General features: G+C 41.2%; 1 protein-coding gene across 3 annotated transcripts in view; it reads right to left on the reverse strand.

Annotated features, from left to right (window-relative positions):
• Positions 1-20791, reverse strand: part of PTPRB (protein tyrosine phosphatase receptor type B) — an 87387-nt gene that overhangs the window by 51501 nt on the left and 15095 nt on the right. The window contains exons 3-4 of one of the 3 annotated variants that reach the window (XM_034771414.1): positions 15265-15506; positions 8151-8427 (exon numbers count right to left, since the gene is read on the reverse strand). In XM_034771414.1, the coding sequence (XP_034627305.1) occupies positions 8151-8427; positions 15265-15506 (519 nt within the window). Of the gene's footprint in view, positions 1-8150; positions 8428-8806; positions 9557-9640; positions 9750-15264; positions 15507-20791 lie in introns of those variants that run through there. The other 2 variants (XM_034771432.1, XM_034771423.1) reach the window with 2 other exon arrangements.

The raw sequence follows: 20791 nt of genomic DNA on the forward strand, positions 1-20791 counted from the left end.
CGATTTTCCAGGTGTCAGTCTGATATGATAGGAATTTCAGAGAAAAACACAAGGCAAATCTCTGAACCGAGGACTCTGCCGAATTTCAAGTTCCTGCTTCAAACCACAGAGGCACTAGAGCGCTTCAAATAACAGATGGAAGAAAATTGAAATGGACAAAACTACCTATTTTTCTCTTAACCTTTTGGAAACAATGAACTGATTCAGCTGAAATTAAAAAAAAAAAAAAAAAAATCCACCTGAGGCAAAGTGCAAACATAGAAAGTATCAGGCCAAACAGTTAAAAGCTTGAAAGAGCTGCAGCGATCGAAACAGAAGGTTGTAATGGAAAGTGTCAGGCAACCTTAATTATAAGACTTTGCTACCAGCTCCACCTATAATATATAATAATCCATTAAAGACTATTATTCGGCAAATAGAAAGAATGTAAAATTATTCTTTGAAGGTGATTGGTCAAATTAGAAAAAGTCACCCTTTAGGAGTCAAACAAATACTACCATTGTGTAAGGTAAGAATTTCCAGCATATCTTAAGTGGAGAAGAACCATAGGTGATAAATGGAAGGATCTTTCATTCTTGCTGAAACAACAGAATTAGGATTAGGCTGACTGACTGCAAAAGTAATCAACACTGTAATCATGTCTCTTACCAAATCATATCAAAGATAATAGCACATTATTATTTTACGTGCTACAGTTTCTTCATAATGTACACTGTGCTGGGTGTGGAATTTAATTTCCAAGGTGTATTTTTAAAAAAAAGTTGCGTGCCTAGAAGGTGAAGTTCAGAAATTCAAACTTTATCTAATCTATCTGGCCCAGAAAACAAAACACTCAGTCTTTTGTACATCCGTTAGAACAAAGGAACAATGAGATTGGGAAATGCCTGGGCTCAAAGAGCTCTGGCTGGAAACAAACACTTAAAAAACCATTTACATTGTTATAAAATTCTCTGCTGGCAACTGTCCCACACTGATATATCACAGAAATAAAACATTTTCATGAAGATATTTTTATACTACTCTATAATGAACGAATCCCTTTGAATATATAAAATAAATAAATGTGGGGTTTTAATTTTTTAAAAAATTCTAATGCACTAATATCTTAGTTGTGAATTTTTTTAGTAAGCGTACTTACTGGACATGCATAGCCCTTGTATGTACATTTGATTAACTGACTAGTTATGATTACAGCTGCAGAGTCCCAAAGACATGATGGATTGTAATTATGGAAACATAATATATTATCCATGAGAAAGATATAATCTAGGATGTGAGCACAGGACTGAGAGCTGGGAACTCTCAAATTCCAATCTCAACTCTTTGTGGCCTTCAGCAAACCACTTAACCTCTCTTTCTCTGTTTCCGTTTCTATATATCAGAGATAATACTTACCTACCATACAGGAATTTTGTGAAGATTAGTTAATGGGCCTGATCCTACAGTCCATAAACGATCAATATCTTTGGGATGAGCTGCATAACGTTTTGCTTCTTGTGAGGAATGAAGCCCAAATTCATGATGATAAAACCTTTATATCACACTACACTATTATAGATTATGAATAGAGAATACATCTCTTTAGAGGATTATTATTATTTAAAATTTGTAATGCTTACAGGCTGACTATGTCAGGGTTCCATTATGCTCAATGCTGTCCAAGATACAGTAAATGACATTTATCCCAAAGATCTCACAATTTATAGGATTACAAGGACAGTCCACCAACATCTGTGGAGTTTATAAAGCCACAGAAAAAAGTAAGGGGGGTTTAGTCTTATCTCCAAATTGGCTTGGAGTCTGACAGAGTTTATGAACTCTGTTGGTATATTACTAGGGTGATAGAATTTGTATTCAGTTCAAATACTTATGTAAGCAGAGTCAGGATGAGCTCTACCCTGACATCTGGTGGTGAATTATGGCGAGTGTGGAAAAGAACTCCAGGGGCTGATCTTGTTTGCATAGGCACACCCACTCGCCTGGCAGGAAACAACAGCAACTCAAAGTGGCTACTTTGGCTGGTGTGGGATCCCCAGTTTCTCTGTTATTGGGGCAGGAAGAATAAAGTTTTGTTACCCTGATTCTGTGAATCAAGGCCAGTGGAACTGTGTATGACAGAAGGACTGAGTGAGTCATTCACCATTACCTAAGTAGCATGTGCTTGTCAAGGGGCATGGGTTACAAAACCCAGTGAATAGAGAGAGGATGGGGACAGGTATTTGTACCTGATGGGATGGGCCCCTCTCTGAGGGGTTGAAACACCAATTGCACTACCTCCTCTCTCCACTGTTGAATATCAGAGCTAACTTTTGATTCTATTAGAAGTCTAGTTACAGACTGCTGAACTGAATTCACTTTGGGCCAGTGGTGCACTAGCACTGGGGCTCCCCTACTATGAGCTGAAATCACAAAAGAGCTGAGATCACTGAGGCGGTGTTAACTAGTGGGGGAGCCTGAAGCTATAATGCTAAGCGGCTGGCAGAGCAGCTAGCAGAGTGGAGTCTTGTGGGACGGTTGGAGTGGTGCTGAGCGACTCACAGGTCGGTGAGCGGCACGGAGCGGCACGGCTCACAGGTCGGTGAGCGGAGCGGGGCGGAGCGGCGCGGCTCACAGGTTGGTGAGCGGAGCGGAGCAGCTGCCAGAGCAGTTCGTGGGACGGCAGGAGTGGGACTGCGGGTGGAGCGGAGCAGTTCGTGGTGAAGGCTGCGGTGGAACCCCACGGAGAAGCAGCCAGTTGGCCTCGGATCACGTAAGGTGCCCCTTAACACCCTGCTCACACACCCCCCCCTTTTGAACTCTGGGGCTGCACTGATCAGGGACAGAGACTTTGGGGGGTTGTCGGACTTTTGGGACTTTGGTGATTCTTGGGTCGCTGGTTTCAAGAACCAACGGGAGAGGACACGGCCCAATTTGCTGGGGTGGGTCTTCGCTCATGGTTTGGTCTATGAACTCTAGTTGTGGTGTTTTTCCAATTTAATGCTGATGTCGTTTACCTCATGTTATTAAACATTTTCTGTTACACTCAGACTCCGTGCTTGCGAGAGGGGAAGTATTGCCTCTTAGAGGCACCCAGGGGGTGGTATGTAATTGTCCCAGGTCACTGGGTGGGGGCTCGAGCCGGTTTTGCACTGTGTTATTGAAACAGAACCCCTAGATACAGAACCCGGCCCTTGTTGCTGCCAACTTAGATGGGCAGAAGGGTTACACTTAACTTTAAAGTGGTTGCTAGCACAGGTGCCTCTATTTGTCAGTGGAACCAGTCTGAGACAAAGCAGTAACAGTATCTACCAGGGTAGTATTTTAGGAGAATACCATAGAATCATAGAACTGGAAGGGACCTAGAGAGGCCATCTAGTCCAGTCCCCTGCACTCAAGCCAGGTCTAAGTATTATGCAAACCTTCCCTGACAGGTGTTTGTCCAACCTGCTCTTAAAAATCCCCAATGATGGAGATTCCACAGCCTCCCTAGGCAATTTATTCCAGTGCTTATGTAACCTTATGCTTCCAGTGCTTATGTTCTGTCCCATCTAGTGGCACCGAGACCACTTAAAGAGAGAGATAAAATGAGTCTGCTCTACAACTTTAGCTAACAGAGAGTTGGCTTTTAGCTTATGCTGTAGAGGCTCATGCACTAAGCATCAAAAGTCCCTGGTTCGATCCCGCCTGCTGACGACTGGGGTCTGTCGGCATTACACTTAACCACCCTGACCGTTAGGAAGTTTTTCCTAATGCCCAACTTAAACCACCCTTGCTGCAATTTAAGCCCATTGCTTCTTGTCCTATCCTCAGAGGTGAAGAAGAACAACTTTTCTCCCTCCTCCTTGTAACAACCTTTTATGTACTTAAAAACTGCTATCATGTCCCCTCTCAGTCTTCTCTTTTCCAGACTAAACAAACCCATTTTTTTCAATCTTCCCTCATAAGTCACATTTTCTAGACCTTTAATCATTTGTGTTGCTCTTCTCTGGACTTTCTCCAGTTTGTCCACATCTTTCCTGAAATGTGGTGCCCAGAACTGGACACAATACTCCAGTTGAGACCTAATGCCATGTTGTACAATGTATTAAACCCCCATCTAATTATAGCTAAACCTAGTGTCTCTATGAATGAAAATATAAGAGTCAACAGCAAGTTTTAAATAATTTATTCAAAAACTAAGGAAATACCCAAATAAAAACTTCATTAAGATACCTTCAAGATTCTAAAGACCAATTAATTACGTCTGGATTTTAAAATATGTATTTCCCCACAAATTTAAACTTAATTTAGAACTTCCTAATGTAAGAGTGTTTTTTAAATAAGGGCTGGATTCAAAAAAGGACTTAGGCACCTAACTGCTACTTTTGGTGCCTAAATCCCAGAATCAGGCCCCAATGGGATTCACAAGCCCCCTGCTCAGCTACAGCTGAACCCTGTAGGCCTAAATTCACTCAACACCTAAGTTTTTGCAGTAAAAGTTCCATCGGTGCCCATGTTTCTGCCAGTGTGCAGAAAAGTTTCTGCTGCTCCCCTTTAGGTGTTCAGATGCCTAAGCCCCAGTGCGATGCACTAACCAAGGGAAGATGGTTGTTTCTCCATCTAACTTACCTATGGAGCCCAATGCAGTTATCTTGTGAATCTGCCCCTAATGTTCTAATTAATGCCTTGAAGTCACTCAGAGGGACTGCTCAGATGTAAAAAGTTAAACATGTGCATAAGTGTTTGCAAAATCAGGGCCCAAGTGTTTTTGTCTGAAAACATATAAAATCCAATCCTACCACCTTTATTCATACAGTGGTCCTTATTCACATTTGAATAAGGGTTACAAGACAGCCCCCTAGACACATATTTTGTCATCACAGATTTTAAAATATCAATAATATTGTCCAGAATATATATATGTAAATGTATATCTTGTACACTAGTTTATATATTTTAAATACTACAGAACTGCCAATATCAATACTAAAATATGCCAAAAGCACAAACTTGATGCCTAATCACATCTGTTATCTTAGGTTTACAGTGCACAATTTATCTGTAGAGCTCAGTTCTGATAAATTATCAGCATTTCCCCTCTCATTTTCTGCTCTCCAAAAATAGCACTACTATCAAAATGAAACAGCAATATATATAATATTTATGCCACATTTTTGGGGAGTGAAAACCAGTTGTAGAGGTACAGATATTGTCTTTTCTAATTAATAATCTGTAGACTAAAGATTCTTCAGTAAACATCGCCATGACAATGAACCTTTGTGGTGTTTTGGATCAATGTTCTACAAATTAATAGTCTTCAATTGTCAAATTAAATGGCAATTTAGGTAAACTCTTTTTTCTTGTTTAGAAAAAGCCCTGTCTTTTAACATATAAAGTTTTTCTTTTAATACATTAATGTATTAAATTACAATATCTTAAATTACTTTAAGAATATGATTAAACTCACAAAAGCAAATCAAATTATAGGTTTTCCTCAATTTAAACCTTTTGCTTAGGAATTGCAGCATGTGTGGTATTTACTATGCATTGATCTCACTTTAAATACCAAAGCAGAATGGAGCAAAATAAAGATAGAAAGCTTTTTTTTTTTTTTTTTTTAAATTTTAGGAGCTTAAGTTAAACTTCAACATTATTTTAACTACCCTACCACTTCATATTGTAAGTGTGAACATTTGACATTAAGGTACAGCATTAAGCAAAACATCATGGGCAAAATGTAAACTCAGCATGAGAACCAGCCTATAAAAGTGTAAGCAGTACTGAATGTTCACGAGAAGTTATGTATGTGGTCTATATAACATAGATGATTTTATACAGATCTATATACACAATGGGCCTGATTCTGCTCCTATTAAAGTCAATGGGAATTTTGCCTTTCAGTATAATCTGCCCCAAAAGGTCCCCTCACACAACCACACTCATAGGTTAGTTTCCAAGAATGAATGCCTTTATAGATTCAGTTTCCATAACTTAGTTCACAGAAGTACTGACACTAGAAGTGAGTGAGAAAAAAGTGGGGAAGTCTTCCAGAAAACTAGAGTAAAATGTTGCCCCTAGTGGAAATGAAGGAATAGCTTCTTTAAAAACTGTATATTACTATATATTAAAATGTACTGTATTTTACTGTATGTATTGTTTTGCCTTGTTAAACCTTAACAAATCAAAGACATTAATTAAAACATTGTAAATAGTTACATTTGGCAGATAATTGTGTATTTCTATACATAATCCAAATTATGTAAATGGCTTGACTACATTCAGGTGCTGGGTAATATTGCAAAGAAAATATTGCAAATAAAGCAACCTGAGTAGCTGCTTCCATAGGTAATTTTCACAATCTCTTTGAGAGATATGTATAAAAAAAACCCCTCTCTCCTTCTTGCTAACTTCTCTGCTATCCAAACCCAACCCTCACCTAGATCCAGGTAAACTAATTTGGAGGATTTTAGCTATAAACTTTTGTCAACCTTATTACTTTGTATCCAAAAGACATGTGATAATACAAATATTGTACACAGATCTGTTTCAATCATTCAGTCATTTTCTTATATTCTGTGTAAGGCTGTTCACCAAGATGGAAATCTGTCAAAATGATATATATAAACCATTGTCTAAATTAAATATTATTACATAATCAAAACACTTTTCACTTATATAATATATAATCTGCTGTCTATGTTGCTACCTTTTGCTCATCTTCTATTCAAGGGCTATATAAAAAACCTTTACCATTCACCAAAGATTGTGATAGATACCTGCTACTTAGATAAGTTAATTTGTTATTTTTACTTTTAAAGTATGACTCATCAATATTAAAAACAGTTGGAGCAATGCATGATATAGATTTAAATTTCTGTTACTGTGGAAACTATTAGTTCTACCAAGCCATACTAAAAATATTTCTTGTGTTGAATATATGCCTATCACACTAGATTTGACTACACTAGATTGTTTTACCTTGAGTTAATTGATTGCCAGTTAACTGAGTTTAGTTAACATTATTTGGAGAAGAGGCACAGTAATTGTGATATGAAACAAGGAGGATTAGAGAGGGCCACTTCTAAGTATTCATCTACTATCACCTTCAAACATAAACAAAGACTACATTTAAAAATTGCAGTGCCTCTCTACAACTAAAATTTTGGGAAAGGATAAAGGAAGGCATCAGATCATAAACCCGTTTACATTTTTTTAACAACTCTGGTTTGAGTCCTGTATTAACAACTAGCAGAAGGCTGTCAAATGTTATATTTCAGCAGCTTTAAAAAAAAAAGAAATATATGAAATTAAACCACCAGTATATGTAAGAAAGGGTCCAATCTTTCTCCCACTGAAGTCAATAGTGCAGTTCTTTGTTTTAAAGCTATAAATTGTTTGTACTTAAGAAACCCATGACATTGCATTTGCAGAATATGGATAGAAAATATTTGAGTATATTTATAGCCACTTATGTTTCCAATACAGTAAACCTATTGAGAACAACTGGTCCTTATGTAATACCACATATATTCCCATGATTTGTATTTGTAGGAAATGTACATACATTTTTATTTTAACTATAATCACAAGCAGTTTTATTTTAGGAAAAGGTATTAGCTTTGAACAGCTACCTGTCAGCTTTCATGGGCTAAAATTGGTCAAACTTATTTCCAATAAAGTTATGGCGAGTAAGACAGTCAGTTATCCACTCTTGATAGGTTCAGTTAGTTTATAATGGAATAGTTGTGTTTTAAATGCAAGCAAATATGCTATGAACAGAGAATCTGTAACGCCTTTGAAGGGAGCAAAGCATGTTTTAAGCTGCCATTTCAAAATAGATTTGTTTTGTATTATAATAGTTTGAAATCTATTTTTTAACAAAATAAACTCTTTAAACAAATCTAGACTATTCACAGTAAAATCTCCCTTCAAGCCTAGAGTGACAACAAATGGGAAGGAGTTAAAGCATGGGAATTCTACAGCCAGCCTGCTGCAAACGATATAAAGTGCCTTTGGAAATAGCGTCAATAATCCTCTAGGACATCATCTGCCTTCTATTTTCCGTCATCAAAGCAAGGTCAGGAAAATCAGCTTCGAAATAAGAGGGTGGGGGGAACAAACCACCCCAAATCCCCTTTCCTAAGCTGCCAAAAAAAAAAAGTTTGCAGCACTTCTGCACCTGTCGCCCTTACCTGTTTGCAAGGAGATGTTGCTCGTTTCTGTGTCAGAGAGAGAGAAAATCCTGAGATGATACAAAGTCCCTGCTTCTAAGCCATTGTAGCTGCATTCGTAGGACTCGTTAGTCTTCTGGACGGGATGACACTCTGTGTGCGAGGCGTTGTCAGAGCTGCACGTCAGGGTGAAGTTGCAGAGATTCCCCAAACTGCTCCATTTGAGATAGACAGACTGGCTGGAAACCCTCCACTCCGTCAGGTTGATGGCACATTTCACAGGCTCCCCATGCCCCTTCTGGAGAGGACAACACAGACCGCTGATTAGCCACAACGTGCCTTGCCTTCTGCAGCACTCACCTGATTCCCTGAGTCGGTCTTGGGGCCATTGGGGTCGCTCACCAGGTGGGGAGACTTGCAAAGTGAGTCAAGAAAAGGAGACATTGCCCCCCCCGCCCCTGTTTTTTTTTTGGGGGGGTGGGTTGCTGCTGATGAAGGCGGCGATGGAAATTCACCTGGGGGAGAGGTGGGCGAGTGGCAGGGGGCAGAGGGGAGTCTCTGAGCAGCAGGAAAGGGGGGGTGCAGGTGAGTTGCTCTGGGATGGACTCAATGAAGATGAAATGATCGGGGGGACTGTGGGTTCCCCCTGGCGCACCTTCCCCCTCCTGGCAGCTCACCTTGATGAGGGCAAGCGCCAGCCACAAGGAGACCCCAGCTGCCGAGCGCAGCATTGCCATCAGTGTTTTATTTGCAATAATCCTCGTAGTGGGGGGTGGGGAGGATAAAGAAGCGAAGTTGCCAAAAATGGGTCCTGGGTCGAGCCCTCCTCCCCCCCAGCTGATGCTCGAGCAGCGGGGGCAGCCCTCTGCGGGGCAGGGCACTTGTTGCATGCGCTCAGGGGGGGCCCCGGGCTCCCTGAGGTTTCCTTCGGGCAGGGGGTGCGCAGGGGCTGCCCGCGGCCGGCTGCAGGCTCCGAGAGGAGGAGGAGGAGGAAGAGGCAGCTCGCCGCAGCACTTCCCACGCTGCCATGCTGACCCCGGCTGACTCTGCCTCAGCCCTGGCCGCCGACTTCCGCAATCAAAAGGCAATTTCCTCGCCTCCCTCTCCAGAGGCACAAGGGGGTGGGGGGCAGGAGCCAATGTCTGCGGCAGGCAGGGCGCCCAGGCCGGGCTGCCCCTTGTGCCCCCCTCAGCCTGCTCCAAGACTTTCACTTTCCTCCGCTCCTTCCTCCTGGTCCTAAGCTCAGCGCCTCTTGCTTCTCCCCCTTCACTTTCCTTTCCTCCCCCAGCCCTCTTCCTTCCTATCTTCCTCCCTCATCTGCTTTCTCCCGGGGCTCCTCTCCCAGCCCGGGGCTATTTCTGACTCGGGAGCGACCAGCTGCTGATTGCCCTGGGCTTCTCTCCCCTCCCCACACCCAGCGGAATCTCTTATGTAAACCGTCTCGTTTCACGCTTGCCTCATCCCGGGTCCCATCCAGTTCACTTTCCCAGCCCCCCTCCTCCCCAGCCAACCTGGGCTTTACACAGATTGTTTTCAAATCTCCTTTCCCATCTGTCTAGCGACTGGTGGTGTCTCTGCAAAGTCATCATCTGGATAGTGCTATTTTCCGGGTAAGTTTTTCAGCCCCTCCTTCATTCTCTCTCTGCCCCACAGTGTCATTTCAGAGTGCCCAAGATTAAATACACAGCAGTCAACATATTCATTCGTTATTTTTCTATCATATTCACACCAATCTAATCTCTACCTGTAAGAACACCAAAAATAATGTCAGGCTTTGTATGCCCTGGTATTTAATTTCTCCACAACTCCAGGGATGGAGGAGTAACCAGTACATCAAAGAGGGCCAAGTTATCTCCGCTTCCACCCACCCTCAACTTTTGTCCTTGAAACAATCTCCTTCCCAGTCCCCGAATAGCTCTGAAACTAAAAATACACATCACAGAAAGCAAGAAAGTCTCCAGATTCTCAGGGAACAAAGAAAATGAATTTCATACACTAAAGAAGCAGAAGCAACAGCAGAACCCACCACTTCTCCTATTTATTCCCATTTCCTTACATTTACATTTCAAGCCATAGCAAACAAGGGCTGGGGATGAGGGAATATACCTAGAATTGTTTCACATCTTCAGTATTAGGATAGATAACAAGCTAGAAGCAGATTGGGTAAATTTGGAGTTGAATAGAGAAGAAAGATAGGATCCCCCCCTTTACACAGGATATATTATATTTCTGCATTTTCAGTACTATATAATGTACAAGGGTTTTAACTTTCATGATCAACAATTAAGCAAGTTTGTCAGCAGCATTGTTACATTTTCTTCTGTGGGCACTGACATGAAAAAATGCCTTGAGTTAAAAATGGCTATGTTTGTTAACCCTCTTGGAGGAAGAGGAGGGGCTGCTGGATATTTCTGTCTATTGTTAGAAATAAGTGATTGGTCTGATAAGCAAGATCCAACAGTGTGAAAAGGCCAAACTTCTAACAGTTTTACTCATGCTGAATAGTATCTTGGTCTCTGAGCCCACACTGAGCTTTCTGAGTGTGGATTCCCACACCTGTACAAAGCTCCATTGATTCCAGTGAGACTGTGTGCAGGGGTCCACTGATGTAAAGCTCAATATTTCGATCAACGCGTTATTCTGCACATAGTCCCATTGCAACAAATGTGGCAGAATCTGGCTCAAAATGAGGGACATAAACAATAAATTGAGCAGCAACCCAAACACGATATCATGCTGGATCAATTTCAGTGACATGTCTAAAATTTGTCTATAACCACAACTATGATTCATAAGTGGTAGTTATAATATTAGTATTATTTTTATTTACTATTTGTATTATGGTAGTGCTAGGAACCTCAGTCACTGACCAGGACCCTATGGTGCTAGGCACTGAACAAACACGGTACAAAATGATGGTCTCTGCCCCAAAGAGCTATTCTAAAGTGATAAACAGTAGTGTGATAGGTAATACACAGCATGTGTGTTAGAACAAAATAAATGTAGATCTGAAATGATTGAGGTACCTTGTTAAAATCAATTCAAGTTGAGTGATGTCTGTTGCTGCACTAGCCACTCAGGGTATGTCTACACCCAGCCGCTAGTTCGGCGGCTGGCAATTGAAGTTCTGGGTTCGACTTATCGCGTCTTGTCTGGACGCGATAAGTCGAACCCGGAAGTGCTCGCCGTCGACTGCGGTACTCCAGCTAGACAAGAGGAGTACCGCGGAGTCGACGGGGGAGCCTGCCTGCCGCGTGTGGACCGAGGTAAGATCGAACTAAGGTACTTCGAACTTCAGCTACGTTATTCACGTAGCTGAAGTTGCGTACCTTAGTTCGATTTGGGGGGTGAGTGTAGACCAAGCCTCAGACTTTCTGATATTACAAGTTTCAGAGTAGCAGCCGTGCTAGTCTGTATCCGCAAAAAGAACAGGAATACTTGGGGCACCTTAGAGACTAACAAATTTATTTGAGCATAAGCTTCATGTGATGAAGTGGGCTGTAGCCCACAAAAGCTTATGCTCAAATAAATTTGTTAGTCTCTAAGGTGCCACAAGTACTCCTGATATTACAAGATTAGGGTGATCAGACAGCAAGTGTGAAAAATCGGGATGGGGGTTGGGGGTAATAGGATCCTATATAAGAAAAAGACCCCAAAATCGGGACTGTCCCAATAAAATCGGGACATCTGGTCACCCTATACAAGATCATTTTTAGAAACAGTGAGGAGATAGTGCTTTCAAGAATGAAAACATTATCAATATTGTCACCATACCAGGGAACAGCAATCTTCAGAGACTTATAAGCATAGCATATCTGAAAAAAAAAATCTATAGCTCCCTATTTCAACATGTGTATGTTTAAAAGCACCGGTCTTTTTTTGAACTTGTGTAGATCGTACATAAGTCCTCCTGTAAATGCAACATGTTCAGAATCTTAAATTATAGCACAGATGTACTTTAAAATACATAAACTAAAAATACATTTGGCATGAAAGAAGAAAAATCTGTGTTTGAGGAACATGGCAAACTTTTTTTGTTCAAATTTGCAGGTAGACAATTGCCCTTTCCTTTACCATTTGGCCTTAATGAAATCAGGGGACGCTTCATAGCTTCAACCAAATGTTGAATTTTACCTAAAAGGATTGAATTCTTCTGAAGAGATTGTTTCCAACCAGAATAATTCAATTGTATTGTGCCATATGGCAAAAGAGAGCCAAATTTCAAAATTTCATCCTGGGAGATTCATAAGTAAGAGGATGCTGCTGCTTTTTCTGTGTTGTCCTTAAACTGAGAAGCAGTTCTTTTTTTATTGATTGAGTGATTGAGTGATGTTTACTCCTGCAATGGAAAAGGCTTTAAAAGCTTCACCCTGCCTGTGTTTTCATTGGAAAATAAGTATAGGTTTGTGGACTTCCAGGAATCCTTCTGTATGTTGCAGAGGACAGTAATGCTCAACAGTAAGACTTGCCAGAGATGTCTATCCCAACACTGGAATAAGGGATAAGATAGGTCACTGATGGTAATATATTTTAATAGAATAAACAGCATAATACCAAATAATTAATTCTAAGTTGGTACTGAACAGACACACTCTTATTAAATCAGTAAGCATGGCCTTTAGCAGTTACTGAATCAGTCTGCTCAGCCAAGAATTCTTTTTTTTTTTTTTTTTTAAAGCTGGAAGTGAGTTTTGGGAGTGCCCGGATGCGTGTCTAATAGCAGGCTCCAGTCTTTTTCAGACACTTTCCCAAGGTTTCCTGGCTTTTTTTTTTTTAAACACCAACTGTGCTCTCTCTCTTTTTTTAATCAGAAGGAAATGGGCTTTGCATAGCTTTTGTCGCAGCTTTGAAAGTGCAAGCTGCAGATTTACTTGCAACCCAAAGCTGTTCTAAACTAAACATTTTGTTTGATTCAAGTGCCACCATTGTCCCCCCAAAATGGGTTTGTTCACAGTCAAACAACGTCAAGGCTTTTATTCTGTAAGCTATGGAGACTGGCCTGTGTTGGTACTGTTCACAGACAGCATTGTGTTCCTAACAATGATACTACGTATTTACATAGCTCTTTCTATTTTCAAAGCATTGTACAAACATACAATCCTTTAAACACCCATGGCAAGTGGACAAATAAATGTTTTAACCCCATTTTACAGACAGGGAAACTGAAAGACCAGTAGTTTAAGGCCAAAAATGTTAAACTTGTATGTCTCAACTGAAGCACCTACATTGAAGTGGCTTGATGTTGCTAGGAGCTGCAGGTGCTCAATACCTCCGAAAATTAGATCACTTACTGTAAATGCTTAATATGGATTTAAGTGCTTCATTTAAGCATCTAGGCTTGAAAAATTTGACCTATGTGATTTGCTGAAGTCCACTGATGTGAATCGGTGGCAAAACCAGGACTAGAATTTAGGAATTCCTAGTTCACTAGATCATGATGTAGCCTGATTTTTCCAAAACTTTGATAGGGGTACTTTGTGGCAGTGTGGGGAGGCAGAGTGTAAGTTTGCTATTAACAACAGAAGATATTGTGTAACATTTCCATTCAGAGTGAAGTTACCAGTAGGCCCTTAGCATTCTAGTTGGGGTGCATGTACCTTAATGGTGTATGTGAGACAGCTAGCTTGATGTACTTTGAATGCAAATCATATAGGGTAACATCTAATTCACTTGCATGAAGCCTGAAAAATCAAATCTTACCTGGCTGCAATGCAAAATCCACCCTCAGCTCAGCACCAGAGTGCGGGGTTGCAGTGCAGGAACTTTACCTCTTGCTCCAGTTGCTCCAGCCTATGTGCTGGGGTAGCGGCTACAGTCTCTCTGTACCTTTTGTGCAGGGTGTTCAGATTCTGGATCTGCACAGTCCTGGGTCACATTGCTCCCCCATCTACCTCCAGCGCTGCCTTCCACACTAGCTTATGCAGAATGGGTGCAAACCAGGGATGTGGAGGCCTCACTTCGAGGCCTCTCCCTCCACAGTCCATCCATTCGGCCCTCCCCCGAGCAAAGCCTAGGTGGTGCTGACGTCCTTGGGCAGGCCCACTGAATCAGGGTGAATTTCACCGTTACAGTGAAGACCATTGAATAAACAGAAAACTGCTATAGAGCACTCCAAACAGCTGCATGCTAGTTAGTTTTCCTAGAATACACACAAAACTGGGCAGATACAAAGCACATTTCCCAGTCTCATCCAAAGTAATGCTGTCACCTAAAGTAACAACTAAACACTTTTATTTGCCTATTCCAACTTTTTAGCACAGAAAATACCCCATGGCAATAGAAGCAACATGGAACTGAGGGGATTTGAAACATCAGTATATCTGTAGCAGTGATATAACAGATTACATATCACATTCTTTAAACCTTACTGCCTGCACATAGCCAGATTTTTACAGATGATTGGTGTTTTTACATCCACACATGGCACATGCAAAAAACGGAGGGTGCAGTTTTTCTCCCACAGTGCTTGACAGAGAGAATGCTGGAAGGCATCCTATAGAGTCTGCATGTGCACTGCTACATCATTTTCCAGGGTGCAAAAGTACTCTTTGCTGTTTTTTCTGGCCTACGCATAATAGTGGGCAAAGTCTTCCTCCTTCCCATCTTTGCCCTCCCTCTGTGGGTGAGTGCACCCTAAGTGAAACAAGGAGAGAGCAACCTCTGTGGTTCCCTGAGTGCAGGGCTTGTAGTTTTGCCTGACCCTTCTGCAAGATGGCAATGAAAAAGCTCTTAACACAGTCTCTACACTGCATATCCCCGATATAAGAGCCAGGCTGAATCCAGCTCACAATTATTTAAGTCATTCAGACATCACCCACTTATACCTGCAAACCATGTATTTAACCAAACTACCTAAATTGTACATAGGAATTACTCACACCAGCAAAACAGCTGAAAATCAGGCTCATAAGGTTGGAATAGCACTTCTCTTTTCAATACAGATGGAACCACAGTTCACACAGCATGCCAGTTGGAGAATCAGAAATAGCACCCTGTCCTTTGCCCGCTCAGTTGGGCTGCACTTACTCTCAATATGTCCCCTGGCATTTTCAAGGTTCTTCTCAATGCATTTGACACAGATACAGAATGACTGAAAACCAGGTCCAATATATTCCAATTAACTGGTCTGCCTTACCTCTTCTGTGGTACTGAAGTAATGATGGGTAGTTGTTGGAATCCAGGATTTCTCTTTTACTGCAGACAACTTCAGGTTCAGATGGAGTTTTTCATTAATGTTTTTACTGTAGTTTTCTGTAATATTTCTGATGAAGATCTCTGTGCTACTCTTAAGGAAATACCCAGGAGTAGATGTAATAGCATTAAAGGGTGAGGAGGTACTTCTACTGTTCTCCAAGATGCAAAAAATCCAGTGCGGATCTAAGATGAATAAAGGACAATATCTAAAATTAGCTTAATATTTGCTCATCATCCATTCTTTCAATGATAAAGACCCTGGAACGTGTTATACTGTACATAGTTTAGGTTAAGTGTACCTGTCAGTTCTATAGACTTTTATTTTCAGTGGAAACAGATGTTTTATAGACCTTTCACTTACATGATCAGAATATTTGTGAAAACCATAGTAAAATAAAATTATTGGATCATTTAAACCATCAATTTTAAGCAGAATTCCCCATTGACTTTGAAGAGTGGGATAGTGCTTTAATATTGATGGCATGATATGGCTCACAGAATTTTGCATTTATTTGAATCTATTGGACATGAAAAGATTCCAGTTTCCTAGGGGAAAATAATTATTTGCATAACATTCCAGGCTAGAGTCCAATCTCATTTACAGGGTGTAAATGCAGCAGGACATCATTCAAGCTAATGGAGTCAAGTATCAGAGGGGTAGCCATGTTAGTCTGGATCTGTAAAAGCAGCAAAGAGTCCTGTGGCACCTTATAGACTAACAGACGTATTTGAGCATGAGCTTTTGTGGGTGAATACCCACTTCGTCGGATGCATGCTAATGGAGTTACTTTAGTGTAAATGCTGTCTAAATTTGGCCCTCTGTGTCACAAGTGTGATGCTTGCATTTAACTTTTAATTCTTGCTTGAAAATAGTAGATCAAAGAATTCAAAACAACCTTGACAAATTGGAGAACTGTTCTGATTTAGACAAGTTGAAATTAAATAAAGGTAAGTGCAAAATACTTCCCTTACTCAGGAAAAATCAAATGCACAACTACAAAATGGGGAATAACTGAGTAGGTGGTAGTACTATTGAAAAGAATCTGGGGGTGATGGTGGATCAAAAATTGAACATGAGCCAACAATGTGATGCAGTTGTAAAAAAGACTGAGATCATTGTGGGGTGTATTAACAGGGGTGTTATTTGTAAGACATGGGAAGTAATTGTCCCGCTCTACTTCAGCTGGAGTCAGGGTCATCCATAGGGGGGAGCGGGGCCTGGGACAACTCCCGCCCCCCCGTTCTCCTCAGGCCCTGCCCCCACTCCACCCCTTCACCCAAGCTCCCACCCCGCCTATTTTTGGCTTCCGCCCCTGCCCCCGAGCGACGTTGGGAGCCGGCAGGGCAGGGCGGGCTTGGGCCAGGTCACTTGTTGCTGCTGGCAACAGGCTCCCTGCTATCCCCCCAGGTTGCCCGCTCCCCCACCCCCCAAAGCACTGGGTTCGGGGCAATTGCCCCGGTCCATCCTATGGACGGGACGGCTCTGGCTGGAGTACTGTGTCCAGTTCTGGGCAGCACACTTTAGGAAAGATGTGGACAAATTGGAGACATGCCAGAGAAGAGCAACAAAAATTACAAAAAGTTTAGAAAACCTAACCTCTTAGGAAAGGTTTAAAAAACTGGGCACTTTTAGTTTTCAGAAAAGAAGACTGAGGTGGGACCTGAGAACAGTCTTCAAATATGTTAAGGGCTGTTACAAAAAGAATGGTGAACAATTGTTCTGTATCAAGGGAGATTTAGGTTTGATATTAGGAAAAAAATTTCTAACTCTAAGGTTAGTTAAGATCTGGAATAGGCTTCAAAGGGATGTAGTGGAATTCCCATCACTGGAGGTTTTTAAGAACAGGTTGGACAAACACTTGTCAGGGATGGCCTAGGTTTTCTCGATTCTGCTTCAGTGCAGGGGGCTGGACTTGATGACCTCTCAAGGTCCTTTCCAGCTCCACATTTCAAAGATTTGCTGATCATTTAAAACATTTCCATGTGTACTATTATACCAGTTCTGTCCAGAGAGCAAACTACCCCTAGTTGCTGTCTTTTCAAGGTTCTGATAACAATTATATGAGTTAGCTGAATCATTTGCAAATTTGTGCCACTGGTTTGTGTTTTTAGTCACGTATCCTTTAAGAGAATGCCAAAGTTGCAATTAGAGTGCAGGAACGATTTTCCTGCACATTTTTCCTCCACATTTTCATGTCTCTTCCTCCCCACTGATACGTATTTAATATCCTTTCTCTGTGGCCAGTAGGGCAGGGTTCAATCTGTGGTGGACTTCATCTGGGAGCACCACATTTAGGCTGGGCACTTGGAACTGCTCACGGTCTTCTCCCAGAGAACTGAACCACCATGTCTAGCCTTTACTAGCCTAAAGCCTATGATACTTTGCCTGTCTTTGAAGCAGGGTCTTGCACGTGACAGAACTTTGTTTTGGTGCTGCACCACTGTGTTGGTTGCCACTTAGAACAATTTTAGCTCACAGGCCTTCTAAAAAGATTTAATGACTGGGTTAGATGTAGCAGAAAACTTCCAGTATGATTACTTAGCATGTAATTATGATGTCTTAGCATGCCAACCTGTGATTACTCCTCTACCAAAAGGATCAGTTGGTGAACTTTCATCCTAAAATGAATATAACTTTTCTCAGATGTTAACTTGCCTATTTAATGCTACTGATAAACTGAAACTTTGCATGCTCTTATTTACATCCAGGAATATAATCAAAATATACAAGACATATGTTTTTGCAAGTTACACTTTAATGAACGTGTTTCCTTGTCCGAACAACACAGTTTGTTAGCCCAGCATGTATCTTCTGAGCTCTTTCAGAGGTATTTTTCAGATGAATATATAACCATACTATGCATCTCCCCCTTTTTATCTAATTTTGCTCTTCTATGAACAAAAATGTCTAGGTCTCTATTAAATCACAAAAATGTTGATCAAATATTTTACAAAAGCTAGGTGCTAAGGCCAATACTGCAGGTCTAATTCTGCTCTCTCTTACACTGGTATAAGGCTGGATTAACTCCACTGAAATTGCTGATGTAACTGGGAGAGCAGCATTTAACCTAAAGTCTGCTCCAGAGGTGCAAAACAGCCAGGATGCTGTTTTAATAGGGTATCTGGAGAATCCTCTGGTGCGTGTGTGGAGCGCATGTAGTTGCTCTACACTACACAGAGAGAAGGTGTGGCTAAAGCATCACTGTGCTCCCGCTGTCCTCAGTTGCAAGGAGGGCCCCTTGGGGCTATAGAAATGTAGCATGTCTCTGAAACGTCTCTGAGTTACACCAAAGACTAGACTAGCTGGCAAAAAGATTGCTTAAAGACAATGGGAGCTACCACGTGCTCAGCAGCACTTTTGAAAATCAGGCCACTTGATTTGATGCCTAAATATGGATTTAGAAGCCAAACTTTAAACACCCCTTTTTGAAAATATTGGGCTCAGCCAAGTTACGTATAGCTAGATAGCAGTGATTGCAGCAGGAAATGATTTGCATTGTATTGCCAGCTGGGTTTTAAGGAAGCTTCAACTCCATAAAAGGGCAGGTCCTGACACTAGAGCCACACATACATTCAGCAGATGGGGGGATAGTAGCTGCTACCGCGCAGAGGAGACATAACTTGATAGACAATCTGTCAGAACAGTCTGTAGAGCAGGTGTTTCGCAGAAACACTCCCTCGCCTCAGCGAGAAGTTAAATTGAACACAGAATCACACATATGATAGTCATGCTGTACATGTGGAGGTCAAGGTCAGTACTACTGTGGGTTTCTAGCCAAAGGATCCTTCTAGTCAACATAATATTGAGCCAGTCAGTTACCTTTCACTATATAAATCAGTGTCTTGTTCTATTTTCAGGAGTGCTGCTCAATATAGACCTGCTCCACCTCACATTGAAATTGATGGTAGCTTTGCACTGACTTCAATAAAAGCAGAATCAGACCTAATATTATTTTTCCAAGGGAGCAGCACCACTGTCCTGATAGAAGGATTCCTGGTCCATCTTAAACAGAAGATATTTATTAAAGAAAACTACCCATCATAGACACAAACAGATGTCTACAGAGCTTGAGTTCCAGCATTAATATATGGAGCTATACCTATCTCATAGAACTGGAAGGGACCCTGAAAGGTCATTGAATCCAGCCCCCTGCCTTCACTAGCAGGACCAAGTACTAATTTTGCCCCAGACCCCTAGGTGGCCCCACCTCAAGGATTGAACTCACAACCCTGGGTTTAAGCAGGCCAATGCTCAAACCACTTAGCTATCGCTCCCCATTGTATCTCTTTTTGACCAGGCTGCACCCACCTGCTTAGAAATCTATACAGCACACAGAGAGCTCTAGGGTAGGCTTTTCAAAAGTGTTCAGCATTGTTCTAATTGCTCCCATTGAAATCAATGGAAAAACTCCCACTGACTTCAGTGGGAACAATTAGGCCAACAGGGAGTAATTTTTTAAAAGTGACCTCTAGTGGCTGAATGACATACTGCATGTAAACATACTGCAACCATCAGTTAACAAAGCATGAGAGAACGTTATGAAAAGGCACACATTACATTTATCTTGCAAACTGCATATACACATTCCTCTTTTGCCACCTAAGCAAAATAAGGCCATTTACAAGAAGGTGAAATCCATCAGTTTTGGGAATATGATGGTAGTGTGCAATGCAAAAATATATTGCTGATTTAGTTGCCAAGTACTAGTATCCTATCATGACTCCTAAATACCCAGACAAGCTGGTCTGAAACAGCTTTTTGGAACTTCTCAGATCTTGTAACATTGGCTACCAAGGGTAAGTGGAAACAGTTTAAAATAACTGATGTTGAATTATAACTGAAATGTGCATGAATCAGACACCTATTATGGAATTTAAGGGAAGCTATTATATAAAATCGGTCCTAAGCAATTATTTAAAATAGAAGGGCAATGTTTTAAAAGGGTCTGTGTGTTTCTCAAGAAAAATGAATGTTGGATTTAGATATCTAACTACTTGAATTGTAGGTAGCCTGCAAAAATAGATGCTGTTTTTAAAAATCAGGCTCCATCTTTTGTTGTAGGTAAGAATATAGAAGAGTAGCAGAAACTGACCAATGGTATGTTTTTAAAGGTTTCTCTGTATAGTTCCTTAAAAGTTAAAAAAATGTATTTTACCTTAGAAAAATGTCTTCCTCATCTGAGACTTTGCATTGCAGGGTTTATCCTTGATCTGGTTCAGATAAAAACAAGAATGCTCCCAAACTTCACCCTAAACCCACACGTTTCCTTACACTTACTAGTTTTGGAAAAAGAAGAACAGGAGTACTTGTGGCACCTTAGAGACTAACAAATTTATTAGAGCATAAGCTTTCGTGGACTACAGCCGAAGAAGTGGGCTGTAGTCCACGAAAGCTTATGCTCTAATAAATTTGTTAGTCTCTAAGGTGCCACAAGTACTCCTGTTCTTCTTTTTCCAAAACTAGTAAG

This window comes from Trachemys scripta, chromosome 1, assembly GCF_013100865.1.
Source record: "Trachemys scripta elegans isolate TJP31775 chromosome 1, CAS_Tse_1.0, whole genome shotgun sequence".
Taxonomy (NCBI): domain Eukaryota; kingdom Metazoa; phylum Chordata; order Testudines; family Emydidae; genus Trachemys; species Trachemys scripta.